Source organism: Symsagittifera roscoffensis, chromosome 2 (genome assembly GCF_963678635.1).
Source record: "Symsagittifera roscoffensis chromosome 2, txSymRosc1.1, whole genome shotgun sequence".
NCBI classification, from domain to species: Eukaryota; Metazoa; Xenacoelomorpha; order Acoela; family Convolutidae; genus Symsagittifera; species Symsagittifera roscoffensis.
In genome coordinates, this window is record NC_087063.1 from 18,025,800 (window position 1) to 18,039,818 (window position 14,019).

At 35.3% G+C, this 14,019-nt stretch overlaps 1 protein-coding gene across 2 annotated transcripts; it reads right to left on the reverse strand.

Annotated features, from left to right (window-relative positions):
- Nucleotides 1–3,797: 3,797 nt before the first annotated feature.
- LOC134839458 (uncharacterized) lies at nt 3,798–13,589 on the reverse strand. 2 transcript variants are annotated; one of them, XM_063855010.1, is made up of 5 exons: nt 13,353–13,589; nt 13,219–13,275; nt 12,366–12,662; nt 6,050–6,698; nt 3,798–4,324 (listed from the first exon to the last, which is right to left on the reverse strand). In XM_063855010.1, the coding sequence occupies exons 1-5, from the start codon at nt 13,441–13,443 to the stop codon at nt 3,877–3,879; spliced, it is 1,542 nt and encodes a 513-aa protein (XP_063711080.1). In that variant the 5' UTR covers nt 13,444–13,589; the 3' UTR covers nt 3,798–3,876. The 2 variants fall into 2 exon arrangements, with proteins under 2 accessions (XP_063711080.1, XP_063711081.1); XM_063855011.1 differs by lacking the exon at nt 3,798–4,324 and having other exon boundaries at nt 6,663–6,728.
- Between the last annotated feature and the right edge of the window lie 430 nt (nt 13,590–14,019).

Consider the following 14,019-nt stretch of genomic DNA (forward strand, 5'->3'; position numbering starts at 1 on the left):
GGCTATGTCCTATATCAATCTCCTTGACCGTCCATAGAAACTGTTTAGAGTTAAATCTCCACTTTGTCAAGTTGAAACCTTAAAGGCTGAACTTTTTGGTGGGTATTTGACCCATCTGGGGGCTTCGGCAGGCTTTAATACGACTTTGTAGAGGTCGTCCATGCAGATGTTTTTTTTCTCTATTTGGCACCAAACTGGGAAAACTGTCTGCGCTGTTGATGGAAGGTTGTTGAGTAGCGTAGCAGGCAACAGAAGGTGATACTGTTGCAACGAAGATGTGGCAAGTATACCGGTAGATTATAGGCTTTTGTTGGTTGTCATTCCATAGTACGCACAGGTAGCGCTAATCTTGGGGCTTAACAAAGACTTGGAAAAACATAGCCTCGAAGCCTGGTGAAATGGCAATCTGGTCATTGCGAAGTCTCATGAAAATCCTTGTGAGGTTAACGAGTAGGCCCGGTCAAGTGATAAGAGTACTATTGAGAGAAACTCCTTTGAAGATGTTTGAGGCGTTCAGTTCATTGCTTAATTTTCCAGATTTGTTGATAAATGTTACTGTGTGTTGAAGCAAATATCATTTACCTGTCACATTGTCTGGAGGGTAATCTAATTCGATAGTAAATCCTCTTCAAGAACCGTGTTGACGGTTTCCTGGTACTCTGTTTCCATATCGGGGTTTTTCGTGTGATAGTTGGTCTATGAGATTCATTGCTATGAAGTATTGGCACTTTTCCCGCAAGAATCCTTTCATGGTTTCTTGTGTCCAGTCTGATGTTGCTCTGGTTAGCGTTGAGCGTTTGGGCTGTTGGTCTGATTGTTCAGTTGTTGGTTGTTGCTGAGCAGCTCGCTGCAGGCTTCAGCGTAGCTTAGGCTTAGAGTCATATGTTGAAGTTGATGAGTGAAGGTTTTGTTGAAGAATGTAGCGATTCCAAAACTGTCTGAACGATTCTTTTAGAGTGGAGGTCCTGATGGAATCCAAACATTGTGAAGGTGTCAAGCAATGTCTGCAGGAAGTTTGCGAGGTCCATGAAGCTTCTGTTGTGTCATAAAGTCGAGCTTCTACTGCTGTCGAATCTTCGAATGACGGCTGTCACTATTTTGTCGCGTTTTCAAAGTCGTTTCCCAGGAGTTGGACTGCTGAAACTTATATTAAACCGTTGCATCCATGAGAGCTTTTGCACCACCAAAAAAAATCGTTGTAGATGAAACAGCATCTCGGAATGGGACATGATTGTAGTGCCGATTGTGGCGTTGAAATATCCAGTCTAACCATTATTGCGGATTTCCGTCGAGTGGAAAAAGCTGGACATTTGAAACTGATTCACTGAACTGAAAAACCATGAAAAGTTCTGCTGATTGCTGAAATTTTGCTATACCTTTTCTTGATTGTGTTTCACGTTTTGCGGAGCAATGAATTCTGGTAGGTTCTGATATGCTGTCTATTGATATCCATGCTGAGGTGAGAGTTGTTGAGTGTGTGCCGAGTTTTGTGGAAATGTCTCAAATGGGAGGCGCTTGGAGTTGTTGATATGTATGAGTTTTTTAGGTTTGCTTTCTGCTGTCCAGCCAACGCCACGCAGAGAGGCAATTGATGGCCATTGAACGCAATCAACTCCATCTCGAACTGTTTATACAAACGCACACACACACACACACACACACACACACACACACACACACGCACACATACACACACACTCACATAACTCACACACACACGCATACACACACGCACACACGCATACGCACACATATACACACACTCAAACATGTAGAAAGAAATCGGAGAAGATTCGAAAAAGTATCAATATAAATACAAATTATCGATAATTATGTTTATATTGATTATTTTAACATGCCTGGGAGAAAGAGACTCCCACACCGGAATCGTCAACCTAATCGGCACTCACAATAATAAAAGACGACCCGATCTAGTTATCAGTACCCAATTGACGACTAATATCAGCAAGCAACAACATGCCAGATTTTTATGACTATGTCAACTTGATGGAGACTTTTTCGTTGATCTTTTCGTGACTTCAAAATTAAATAAGAGTAATATTTAATAAATCACTGAAGTAATCGTTATAAATAACTCTTCACCTAGACCTCAGAACCCCCCTCCTCGATTTAGAAGGAATCAGCTGCGCCTCTTTCGCCCCTCCCCCTCTTCCACTTTGATAAGAAACTGGAAAAAGACTGGTTTGGTCTGATTTTATAGAGTAACTAGAAGGGGGTGATTTTATTATACTAAATCAGAAAAAAGAACCTCGCGCTTGGGTAGTATGTTTTGTATACATATCAGTCTTCATCCTATAAATGACAAATTTTTTGTTTTAGTTTTAAATTTGGTCTTCGACCAAATCATAAATTTGGTCTTTGACTATTTTAAGCCAATCAACTTTTCAGCTGCTCTGCAGGTAAAAAAAGTGCAAGAAAACCGAATTTTATATTAGTTTTTAGAGAATATTTAATTTTCGCCACAAACCTAGGCATCATTTCAAGCATTACATAATCAAAAGCTCAAAGCTAATTTTGAAGGGAGAGTGCACGCCGAAAAAAACGCATTTTTTTTATCAAACTTTTCGAAAAAGTGCCTGAATAGCCTTTTTTGGCCGGTTTTGTTTTTCAAAAATTTGCCTGCCACGCACAAAGTTTTGTCAAAATAAGGCCTTTATGCTGATTTGGGAGAGCTCAGAAAATCAATTTGGTGGACCTAAAAAAAGGTCGACAAAATTTTTGAATTTTTCTTTGAAAATCCCCCCCCCCTAGATCAGCCCCAAAAAAAATCCTAGATCCGCCCCTGGATGAAAAGCTGAAAATTGTGAGCGTTAAAGTTTCATCCCAAATTGGTCAATTGGCAATCATCAAACCTCATATTTAAAAAAAAGATCGCACATCAAATTTTTTTAAGCTTGAGCTCTTGCTTTAAGTTTGAGGCCTTGTGATACGGTCAAAGGGCAAAGAGATAAGAAATTTCAGCCAGTAGTTTGAGCTAACGCATGTTTGTGGCTTTGTTTCAGCAGCAAGAGATCGCCAGGATATTTTTTGAACCATGAACAACAATATTTTGAATGAAATTTTTTTTTTACAAATTAGATTTAATTAATTCTTTCGTTATATAGAAAAATTAATTTTTGACTTTAAATTATAATTTTACAAAGAAGTACAGTTCTGATATATGTTTTGTCATGGTTTAACAGTTGTGATCCAAAGTTTTTTTTAACCTGACAATCTTTTTGATTGAAATAAAACGGCAAACCTGCAGAAACTGGGAAAGAAAACAACAATTTTAGAACTAGTAGGTTAATTTTTGAATGTTTGTTGACTAACTTCGAAATATATATTGGGTTGAAATTTTGAGAGCATAAAAGAAATATTATACTCTCAACGAAATTTTCCAGGATCTTGTTAATCAAGCCTTCATGTTACAAATCGAGAGAATAATTTTTTATGATCAATTAATGAACTAGTTCAATTTGGGGGTATGATTCTGTGGTACAGTAAGGGAACGAAATCATCAGCATGATTTAAATTTATGTGCAACAACTATCAAATTAACAATTTATTCGCTTAACTTTTGTTATCGAAAGAACTCTATTGAAACTGATTTTTTATGCAGTCAAATTTCATATAGCACTCTCTTCTAGACTTTTTTCTTGCATACGCTGGATGCTGGTTTCACTCTAAATGGAGCTGAAAATCGTGATTATCAAGATTGCTTTTTAAAAGTCCGACAAAGATGTCCGAGTTGGGAAAAACTAACCCCCAAATATCAATCTTTTAAGGAAAACATCTCAGAAATATGATTTTATTAAACTTAAATGATTTGCTATTAATTTTACTTTACAATTGATATATTAAGCTAAGTAAAGTTTATACAAAGGTTTGGTTTGTGTGATTGTAAGTACTATTTTTAATTTTTTCGGCGAATTTTTGTTTCCGTTTCTCTCGTTTCTGCCGAATAATTTTGATCCATTTTACGACTAGAAGCTCCTCATTTAACGGACTTCTCAGATCATCCCACTTGAAATCCCTGAAGAGCGGTTGTTGTTGAATGCTTTGGATCCCGCCTAGTTCTGGACTCCCGAGACGTTTATGTGGATCCGAATTTAGTAACCCAGCCAAGAGTTGCCGAATCTCTTGTGGAGCATGGCGAGGAATATCTGGCGACATAAGTCTACGTCTGATTTCTTTGATAGCAGTTTGGTTGTCAGATTTCAACATTGCTCTGTTGAATGGCTCAAATGGAAGCTTTCCAAAGCAGAATTCGAAAACCATAACTCCGATGGACCAATAGTCTGCACTGTTACCATATGGTACCCTTTTGGGAAATAGTTTAGCATATTTGTTTTATAATCAAACAACTTGCCTTAATTCAATTATGAATGCTATCATAGAGTGCAAAATAGAAACCAGACTGCTCGTATCAGGGCGAAGTCCTGAATGTTCCGACTGCCTTTTGATGTTTATGGAGCAGTAATAACAAAAAATAATAATTAATAAAACGAAAAAAAAATATTGTGAAAATAAACAAAGTACAAAGTGATGAACTTCGCTCCTGGTAACGAATCAATTATTGCAAATAAGCTTCCTTCAACCAACTTGGAACATTTTCTAAGACGGATTAAATCTCCGCTTACGCGTCAATAGCGCGAAATATATCGCGCGTTAATTGTCCCAAATTGGCCAAAATGGCAATCTTTAAAACCCCGCAACTATACGAAAAATGATCACAGGTGATATATCTTTTCAAATTTAAGCATAGAACAACCAATACATTTTGAATGATGTAAAAAACCATCGTCAAAATGGCTAGTTAAAAAGTCGAAATTTGTCTGCAGAAAAAAAACCCACACCGAGCACAAATATTCCGTTACTTTCGTTACGAAAGTCGGAACAATAAATTGCATAGTTTTAATTGTGCTTACTTTTTTTTGCACTAGCTTCCCTTCGAAACTGAGTTGAGGCAAGCTGTTTGCTTATATAAATTCCATATACGATGCAAAGGTATAGCTCCTTGAGGCAAAAAAATGTCGTTAAAAATTGTTCATTTGATTGCCAAAATTAGCCATATGAAAAAACAACCCCATCCATGCATAATCAGTTCATACCTTTACAAAAAAGGGAACAATGAGCATCTTATCTCAGTAAGCACTTAATATAGTGCTGATTTAAATTAACTGAACAACATAGGAAAAATCAAACGCGTTTTTCGCAAATTGGGTAAGATTAGACAACAACTGAAGAATACAAAAACTGCTTTAAATTGCACCAAAATTAGTGTAGTGCAATTCAATTTTCGAAATTTTCAGTAAAAGACGTACCCCAAAAATGCGTCATTTTGGAGCATTTAATTTATCAAGCATTCGGCTGAACTTACCGTGTTAATTAATCAAAAATATACATCAGAAGCCGCCTCTTACAAAATACAGCAAATATATAGAAGAATAGAGTTCTAAATTCAATGTGGAACCATTATGAGTGCAGGTATTATGCCACGCGTAAATATTTTGCGTATTGAATCTATAAAAATGTTAATTGAGCAGCCACGCCATCAGAAGTTTAGTCTATTGCAAAAATACTCGTTTAGCAATCCAAAGATTTCCGGGTTGATACCCATTTGCTGTTAAATTGGTCTGAATAAAAAACCACCCCAGGCATTTATAATCCTCACTTTCTTCAAAAGTCGGACCAAAAACTTGAATGAAAAAAAATCAAAATTCCGATTAAGCTTTATCACTTTTCGACAAACAACAAATTTTATCAGCAACTTAAACGGTAGTCGGGTTAATCAGGGCTTCGCCCCCGTACGAGCAGTCTTGTTTACAGTTCGCGATTGCAATTCTCGAGCTTTCATTGGCTTTTGATATTGATTTTAATTTACTCTGTTGAGATAAATTCAAAGGATTTCTAGTTAGCTTGAAAAACAAAACCATCCCCAAAAAAACTACAAAAAGCAGCAGCTTCGAGAAACTCAAAGGGTGCCATCGTTTTTTGCTATCATTTTTGTAACTGATACAATATTAGGCTAAACTATTGATTATACTTTAGAAACATTTCAGGTGAAACTGCGTAGGGCGGAGTTCCCGCAATCACCCTTGGTTTGATCAAACTCGTCTCGATACATGTACCCAAATCTCCTATAGTCACGTGACCATTCATATCGAGAAAAAAGTTTCCAGCTTTTAAGTCGCGGTGAACGAATCCATTTTGGTGCATGAAGTCTACAATTTGACACGACTCAGCAATCAGAGGCCGAAGAATTTGAACTCTAACCGGCCAATCCGCTATTTGGCTTGAAAGACGTATCAAATCTCTAACAGTTAGGCCGTCTATGAAATCGGTTATAAGATACACAAAATCTTCATCTTCCTGTGATAATGCAAGTCGAAGAATTCCAGGTTTGGGGTGCTTTTGGAAGAATTCAAGTGCGTGTCTTTCGAACTCATTTGAAGTTGTGTTACGTATATTTTCAATTATTTTCACTGCGTATTGATGTTTGCTAATTCTGTCTTCGGTTAGGTGAACTTCACCTTGGCCTCCCATTGCAATAAATCGAATATAACGCAAGTTAAGAGTATCAAAAATTCTGAGATCAACATAACTTCGGTGTAGTTTGGGAGATTTCAGATAAATTCGACTGTCATTTGCTGGTTGTTCTTGCAAGTTCATAAACTTCGGTAGTTTGCTGGTTTCTAAATAGGCTACAGAATCCTAAATGGTTCCTAAACAGACTTTGTTCGTAGTCATTATACTAGTAGCATGATTTTTAATAGTCATTATGATAGCAGTCTAAAAAAAGGTTGATGAGCTTTCTCGCAATGTTCCATCTTTCTTCTTAATTCCTTGTTACTAGCATCGGACCTGCAGCCAATCTTTTGCTTGTTTCCAAAAAAGAATCAAAGACGGAGTTGGCTTTAGTTCGGCAGACGATGTTTTGAATTATACGGACAGAGCGGATTTTAGCGACAGATGCAAAGGCATATTTAGTTTAGAAAAAAGTGGCAATCGATTTCTTGTTAATATCGTGGATTTCAAATTTTCATTGAAGTTTGTCACTGAAGTTTCACTGAAATTTTCACTGAAGTTTATCTTTCTATTTCTGCAAAAAAAACGCGGAAGCAAGGGATGGAAATAAAATTGACGGTGAAGAAGGATCTGGTCTTTTTACTTATTCTGCCTGAAAATTAAAATTTAAACATCTTGAAATGAAACTACTTTGCTTCAATATGATTGGCTAGAGTAAGCCAATTATAATTCAAAACAATTTCAAAATGTTTTGTTCATATTTATATGGGTTCCCCCCTTTTTTTTTTATCTCTAAACAACTTAACGCCATACAATTTCACTCCCTATTTTTTGTTGCCTTAGCAATTTAACATCGCTACATGTTAAAATCATTTCGATAAATTAACAGGGTTTTAATCCAAAATGAAAAGAAAACATCAAAAAAGGACTTCGGTAAACATCAAAAATTGAACGAGAGAAATTTTAGCCATTTAAAGCGAGACAGTTTCGCGCTACTTAATTCGCGTAAGTCTTGAACAGAATTGACTTTGCCAATAATTTCAATGATTCATTCCAAAATGAACCAAAAACAAGCAATAGTTCAATGAATTTCAAAAGCCCGCAAATAATTAGACAACCTTTGGCAAAAACGACCTAATTTTCTAGACAGTTTCAGCCGGTATAGAAATTGAAACAAGACTGCTCATATATCAGGGGAAAGCCCTGAAAGTTCTGACTATCCCTTAATTCATATCGAATAGTTTTTAGGAAAAGAAAATTTTGAAAACTTATAAATTTTGGGCAATACCAAAGTTTCAAATGTTGACTCGTACGAAATTAACAGGACCGATCTGATTAACTAGCCTAAATTCAATTCGGCACATTTTTGTTGAGCGGGATAATTTGCCACGGATAATTAATTTGCATTACGCTATCAGCAATATGAATAAACTCTTCAAAGCGCATAATTAACTCCAGAACATGGTAATTTATGATTATTTCAAACCCCCAAAATTTTCCAAAAAATAATCGAAGTTTAAATTTCTTTTTACATTTGAATTCAGGCAGTCGATATCTTCAATGCGCTATTAGTAAGATTTGTCGTAAACTATAAAATCGATCGGCAAAAATTGACTGCACAAAAAAACCACACCGAGCGTAAATATTCAGTTTTCATCGAAAGTCGGAGAAAAAGCTTTAACCAATTCCAAAAGACTAAAAAATCATTTTTTATAAGACTCATTTTCGAACTTTAACTTTTAAATTGATCGTTTTGTCAGCTTTTTTTGAACTGTTGGCATGTAAACGCAAAGCTATAGGGTTTGCCAGCCACTTGTCTCAACCTAGCTTCTCAGAAGTAAGGGCGGTTGTCGCGGGATTAAATTGCTAAGGCACGAGTCTAGTTTTTGCGATTAGTTACCTTTCGGGGAGTCTGCAAGGACACGTCTTTTTTAAAACGCTGACAAATTTTTAGTTATCATTAAAATTTGAATTTTGTTAAAACGAAAGAATAAACAAAATTGAGACAAAATTTAATATGGTTTAACACAAACTAGATAACGCTCTGAAAAAGTACAAATCAGTTTTGTCTTCCTAAACGGACATAAGCCGTTCGGATCAGTTTGTCTTTAGTTGGGAGGGCAAATTGAGTGGCCAAATCATTTGTAAATGGCAAAACTGCTCGGGCAATTGCAACAGTCGGGGTAAATTTCTCGTGGAGACCTTTAAAATGCTTTGAGACATTTCGGGCATCTAATTTTACCCGCTAAAATGTCATGGTTATGCTCTCCACGCGTTTCGACCAATTCGTTTTTTTTTCTGTAATGGCAGTTGCTTGACATTTGCGTGTTTGATATTTTTCGGTAAACATATTTTTTTGCATGAAACAAAATTCTTCGCCTAAGAAATGGCTTAATTTTAGATGAAACTGTGAATTCGAAATATGACTCAATCATTATTTGGTTACTGTGCTTGCGTTTGTTTTTCGCTTAAGTACAGTATAAATTGACTGTCAGAACAGTATATTTGTGAGAAATTTTACGACAGACTGGTATGAATTGGCACAAACAGGTTTTATAGTATATACAATGGTTTAATCTAATTGAAAACAAATTAAGAACTTGTCGATCAGAGCCTTCAGTAATTTAGGAAGCCTCATTTTAGCATATATAATTAAGATAAACCAGTATTTTTTTTATGGTGCGTGCATTAATTCCAGGATTTACTTTGGTCTGATAAGACTTAAGATAAGGAAGTCATACAGCATTATGTTTAATAGTGAAATGACAAGGTGTTAAAATGTACGTTTTTAAACTGGAAAAAAGGTGTTAAATTGTTGTGGGTTTCAATTGTTTATTAGTGAAAAGACTAGGTGTTAAAAATTACGGTGTTGAATTGTACAGTATTAATTTGTAGGACACCATTTTTATGTTGACTTATAAATACGCCAAGTTAGTTTTGACAAATTATTTGGGAAACTAATCGAGTTTGTTTCAAACAACCTGCAGAGATATACCCAGAAAAAAACACAGAAAAAAACTCCAGAAAAAACTTAAACAATGAATTTTATCTGCACTTAAACAATGAATACTACGAAATTGCAAAATTCAGAAGTTTGGATGAAAAAAAAAAAATCCGGAGCAAATTTCCCCCTAAATAAATATAGGGGGAAATTATTCTTTTGTTTACAAGTAACAATTTTAAGCAAATCATTTCAGCATAGTACTAGCAGACCTTTGGGATAGAAATTGCAATTTAATTTTGGGGACGGAAACGGTTCAATTGGTCTATTAAGTGTGTAGACTGTTCAAATGGGTCAAAAAAACTGATGAATCTTGCAACAAAATTCAGGTTTCAGAAACCAAGCCTATACTGACAAGAAAGAAATTGCAATCTGTTTTACACTGGTAGGTTGCAGAGACCTAATACAAACGATTTAGTTTGATACTAAAATATAGCTTAAAAGTCAATTTTAACCGATTCTTGATCGATTTAGATCCTATTTTGTCCACTTTTTAAGCTATTTTTCTAAGAAGTTTCAGTGGCATTAAAATCAATATAATTCAATTCAAATACTTTTTAAACAATTTTTTTGTCTATTCATTTTATACAGATTGTTTTTTTTACGCAGATATAACCAGATTTTCTGGACTACCAAACAATACAGAAATAATTCAAATAAAAATGACTTTTTTCATGTTGATATTTGGCCTCAATTTAAATATTGAAAATAACTAATATCTAAGTTTTCAGCTCCCAAAAAAGAATTTTTCCGATTTGATTTTTTGTTTATCTGATTTATTTGCCCTAAAAAATGAGCCTCGAGATCTGATAATGAAAAAGACTGACATTTGAAAAAAATTTTGCATCGTTCTCTTTCTCATTAGAGCCCTTAGTTTTGCACAATTTGGGAGGCATTTCCTAAACGCGTTAGTTTGGGTAGAAAAATTCTCCTCAGGTGAATTTTGCTCGCTGTAGCTTGGATGGCAATTTTCTTGAGTGCAAAAATTTTCTCAAGCTTCAAAAAAAAAATAGTTTAACTGATATTGATGATTTTCACTAACTAGCAAAGTTCACTTCAAATCGATTTAAGTCCAATGTTTATGCAATAAAATTGATTTTTTTACCGTTAAAATCTATTTAACCCTTTTTAATGGTCTATCGTAGACCGATTGCCATACAGTATTTTATCTGTATAGAAATCGTTTTAAATCACTTTCAGTCTCAAGTTTGTCAGTGAAGGAGGGAATCACAAAAAAGTGATTAATTTTTAAATACCTCAATTGCCAATAGGTTGCAGCATGGATTTCATATGATATTTTTCATTCAACTTTTGCTCAGTTAAATGGTGGTAATACACAATTCAATTCACTCCTACAAATCGATATTTGTGTAGTGTTGATGGTCACTTTATTTTTCAGTTTTTTGTGCAGTTTCAGAATCAAATGCTGAGATACAGTAAATTAGCAGGATCTACTTAACAATTGCCCCCCTTTTGCCAATTGATTGCAGCATGGATTTCATATGATATTTTTTACTCAAATTTTGCTCAATCAAATGGCGGTAATACACAAGTCAATTCACTCTTACAAATCGATATTTGTGTAGTGTTGATGGTCAATTTATCTTTCATTTTTTTGTACATTTTCAGAATCCAATGTTGAGATACAGTAAATTAGCAGGATCTACTTAACAATTGCCCCCTCCCCCTTTTAAGAAAGGGGAGCAATTACTAGGTAGATTAAAATAACGCATTTTTGACCAATCAGAAAGCAGCAAAATTCTAATTCTCAATAGAAAGCTCAGTGCTAATTTACTGCTTTTATTAATAGGGGTGGCAATTCTTAAGTAGATGCCAAAGGGGGGGGGGGGCAATTTTTAAGTAGATCCAATTAGCAAATATTGAGACTTTTTTTAGTTGATTGAAAAAGGCCCAAGAACATGAACATACAGCTGCAAAAAAATTACACAATCTTGTTATGACGAATCATTCGCGGGCAAGAAGTTTGGCTCAACATTACGAGGCCAAACTGTGCATTTTGTGAATTGTAAGCGGATTCCGCAACAAGGACGCTCCCTTGGTTCTTCTTTTGTTCTTTACTTTCCTTTGATTGTTCTGATAAAATTTTCACACGTTTAAAGACTTGTCACTGAAATCCAGGAACATACAGACACAAAATTATGCGCCTATCCAGTGTCCAGTTTGGCCTCGTAATAAAGGTAGTTTTTCTTGATACCTCCGAAAAGGTAACATGATGGTTTTTTATTTAACTTTGAAGAGTAACGTTTTAACAAAAATCCTCCCAGGCGTGATTCTAATTGCGAAAAATAATTGAGAAAGATTCTTTCAGAGAAGCAATAATTTGAATTTTTCCGGATTTCGGGCAATTTGCCTTGAAAAATGAAATCAATCTCTTTGTTGTAGTTTGTTGTTTGTTGTTCCGACTTTCGAAGAAAACGGAACATCTATGCGCGGTGTGGTTTTTTTTATTATTCAGTCAATTTTCACCGATCGAAATAATAATTATCAACGACAGAATGTATAGGTTTTTAATATTTTTTTCCATAAAAACTATTCGATATGAATTAAGGGACAATCGGAACATTCAGGGCTTTGTCCTGATATACCAGCAGTCTTGTTCTATCTACTGGCTGAAGTGTGAAGTTTAGTTTTTTTTAAGTACATTCCTCCTGCAGATGACGGACAAAAGTGAAGAAAAAAAGTTTTTAAGATTCCTTTTGTGCTAAAAACTTAAGAATTTCAAATTGATATCAAGATCAAATGAGTTTCAATTTGATGCTATTGTTATTTGCATTCGCGATCAAAGTTTTCCATTAAATGTTTTCTCACCCACCTGTCTTGTAGCTCCCCTTGAATGGATGATTGCTTCTCAGCTCTGTTCCATTTGGACATGTAACTACAGTGTGAACAAATATCTCATAGGGGTGATCTGATTTTTTCAACTCAAATTTAACAGAAGTATCCCAGTGCACTTCTGAGTTGACTACTAATTGGTCATCTTCTCCGTCTCGTACTTCTATTTCAAAGTGGTGATAATAAGGTGGAGGGGGGTTGTTGACGGTTATTGTTAGGAGGGCACCATTTCGCTTCCACTGTCCATTGATTGACACATCAGAGGGCGGAAGAGGTACTACAAAAAATTTAGAAACTACAAAAAAGTCTTTAGCAGCAGTAGTTATATCTAAAATGAATGTGAAAATCTAGTTTTTGTTTTCAACATAAAGTACTTTTGCTTATTTTGTTTGTTCACCATCAAAAAGCATATCTTGCTCATTTGCTCAAAAATGCAAAACAAATTACAGTGTAAAGTCCAATTGAACCTAAGATCACACCTGCATTTTTTGGTATAAACAGCTTTTTCAGAGCCTCAAACTCCACCTGAGTTATAAGAAAATTGGGCTATCAATGCCTGTCGGCCAAAAATTGATATCATAAAACAATAGCATAGAAGAACTCTAACGATTTCTTTAGAAAGAGAGGGCATCTCTCTAAAATCGCTACTGCGCGCCGTTATTGGTTTCAAAAGAGATAATCAAAGTTCCTCTCCTCATTTCATGTAGTCAATTATCATAACGCGGCGCTAAAACTATTTTTCAGGGCTGCCGCGACTGATTCGGAAATTAATCTGGAATAAAGTTTCCAACACTTTGAATAGGGCGAAGACAGGCTGGAAATGTATGACTAACCTTCACATAGTTTTGACTGAGTCGGATGGAGCCTGCTAGATATCGCTCGTCCAAAATCTAAATCAAAGCAGGCTCAAAATATGTGATTACCTCGTTCAAAATTGATTTATTTTTCACCATTCATTAGCACAAACCTGTTAGATGAAGCAAACAAAACGATAAAAATAAAAGAACAAGAACAAAACTACGATTAGCTGCAACTAGTTTTCGGTTCAATCTTCTCATACCGGCAGATGAAAATGTTAAAAAAAATTTTTTGAGTCACTCCAATTTAATCAGCTTTTCTTAAATCTACAATCTTCTACTTTTTCTTGAGGTGAAAAGCATCTTTCTGCAGCGTTTTGGTACGGTACCAGACGCTGATGAGCAAGAATTTTCTCATCTAAAAAATAAACAAATTCAAGTCGATCAATTAAGTAGATGAAGTTGATCATAATGTACCAAACAGTATTCCTTTTAGCAGCCTTTGGTACGTTATTAAACATACCAAGCAGTTTTTGGTATAATATCAAACATGTTTTGTACACAAGGAGTTGTGGTATCTGTTTTTCTTTTTCAGACAAATGTTCACTCGCAAAACTGCGTATGCCACCATAAAACAATACCCCCCCCCCATAATTGGTACCACATAATTATCAAGCTCAAAACGTCCGAAATTTGGCAATCGATTTTGCAAATATGTAATCTATAATGTACAGAGGCTTACATCAATGAGTTAACAGCATATAATTCATTACGAGGCCAAACTGTGCACTGGATAGGCGCACAATGTAGTGACTGTAGGTCCCTGGAATCCAGAGA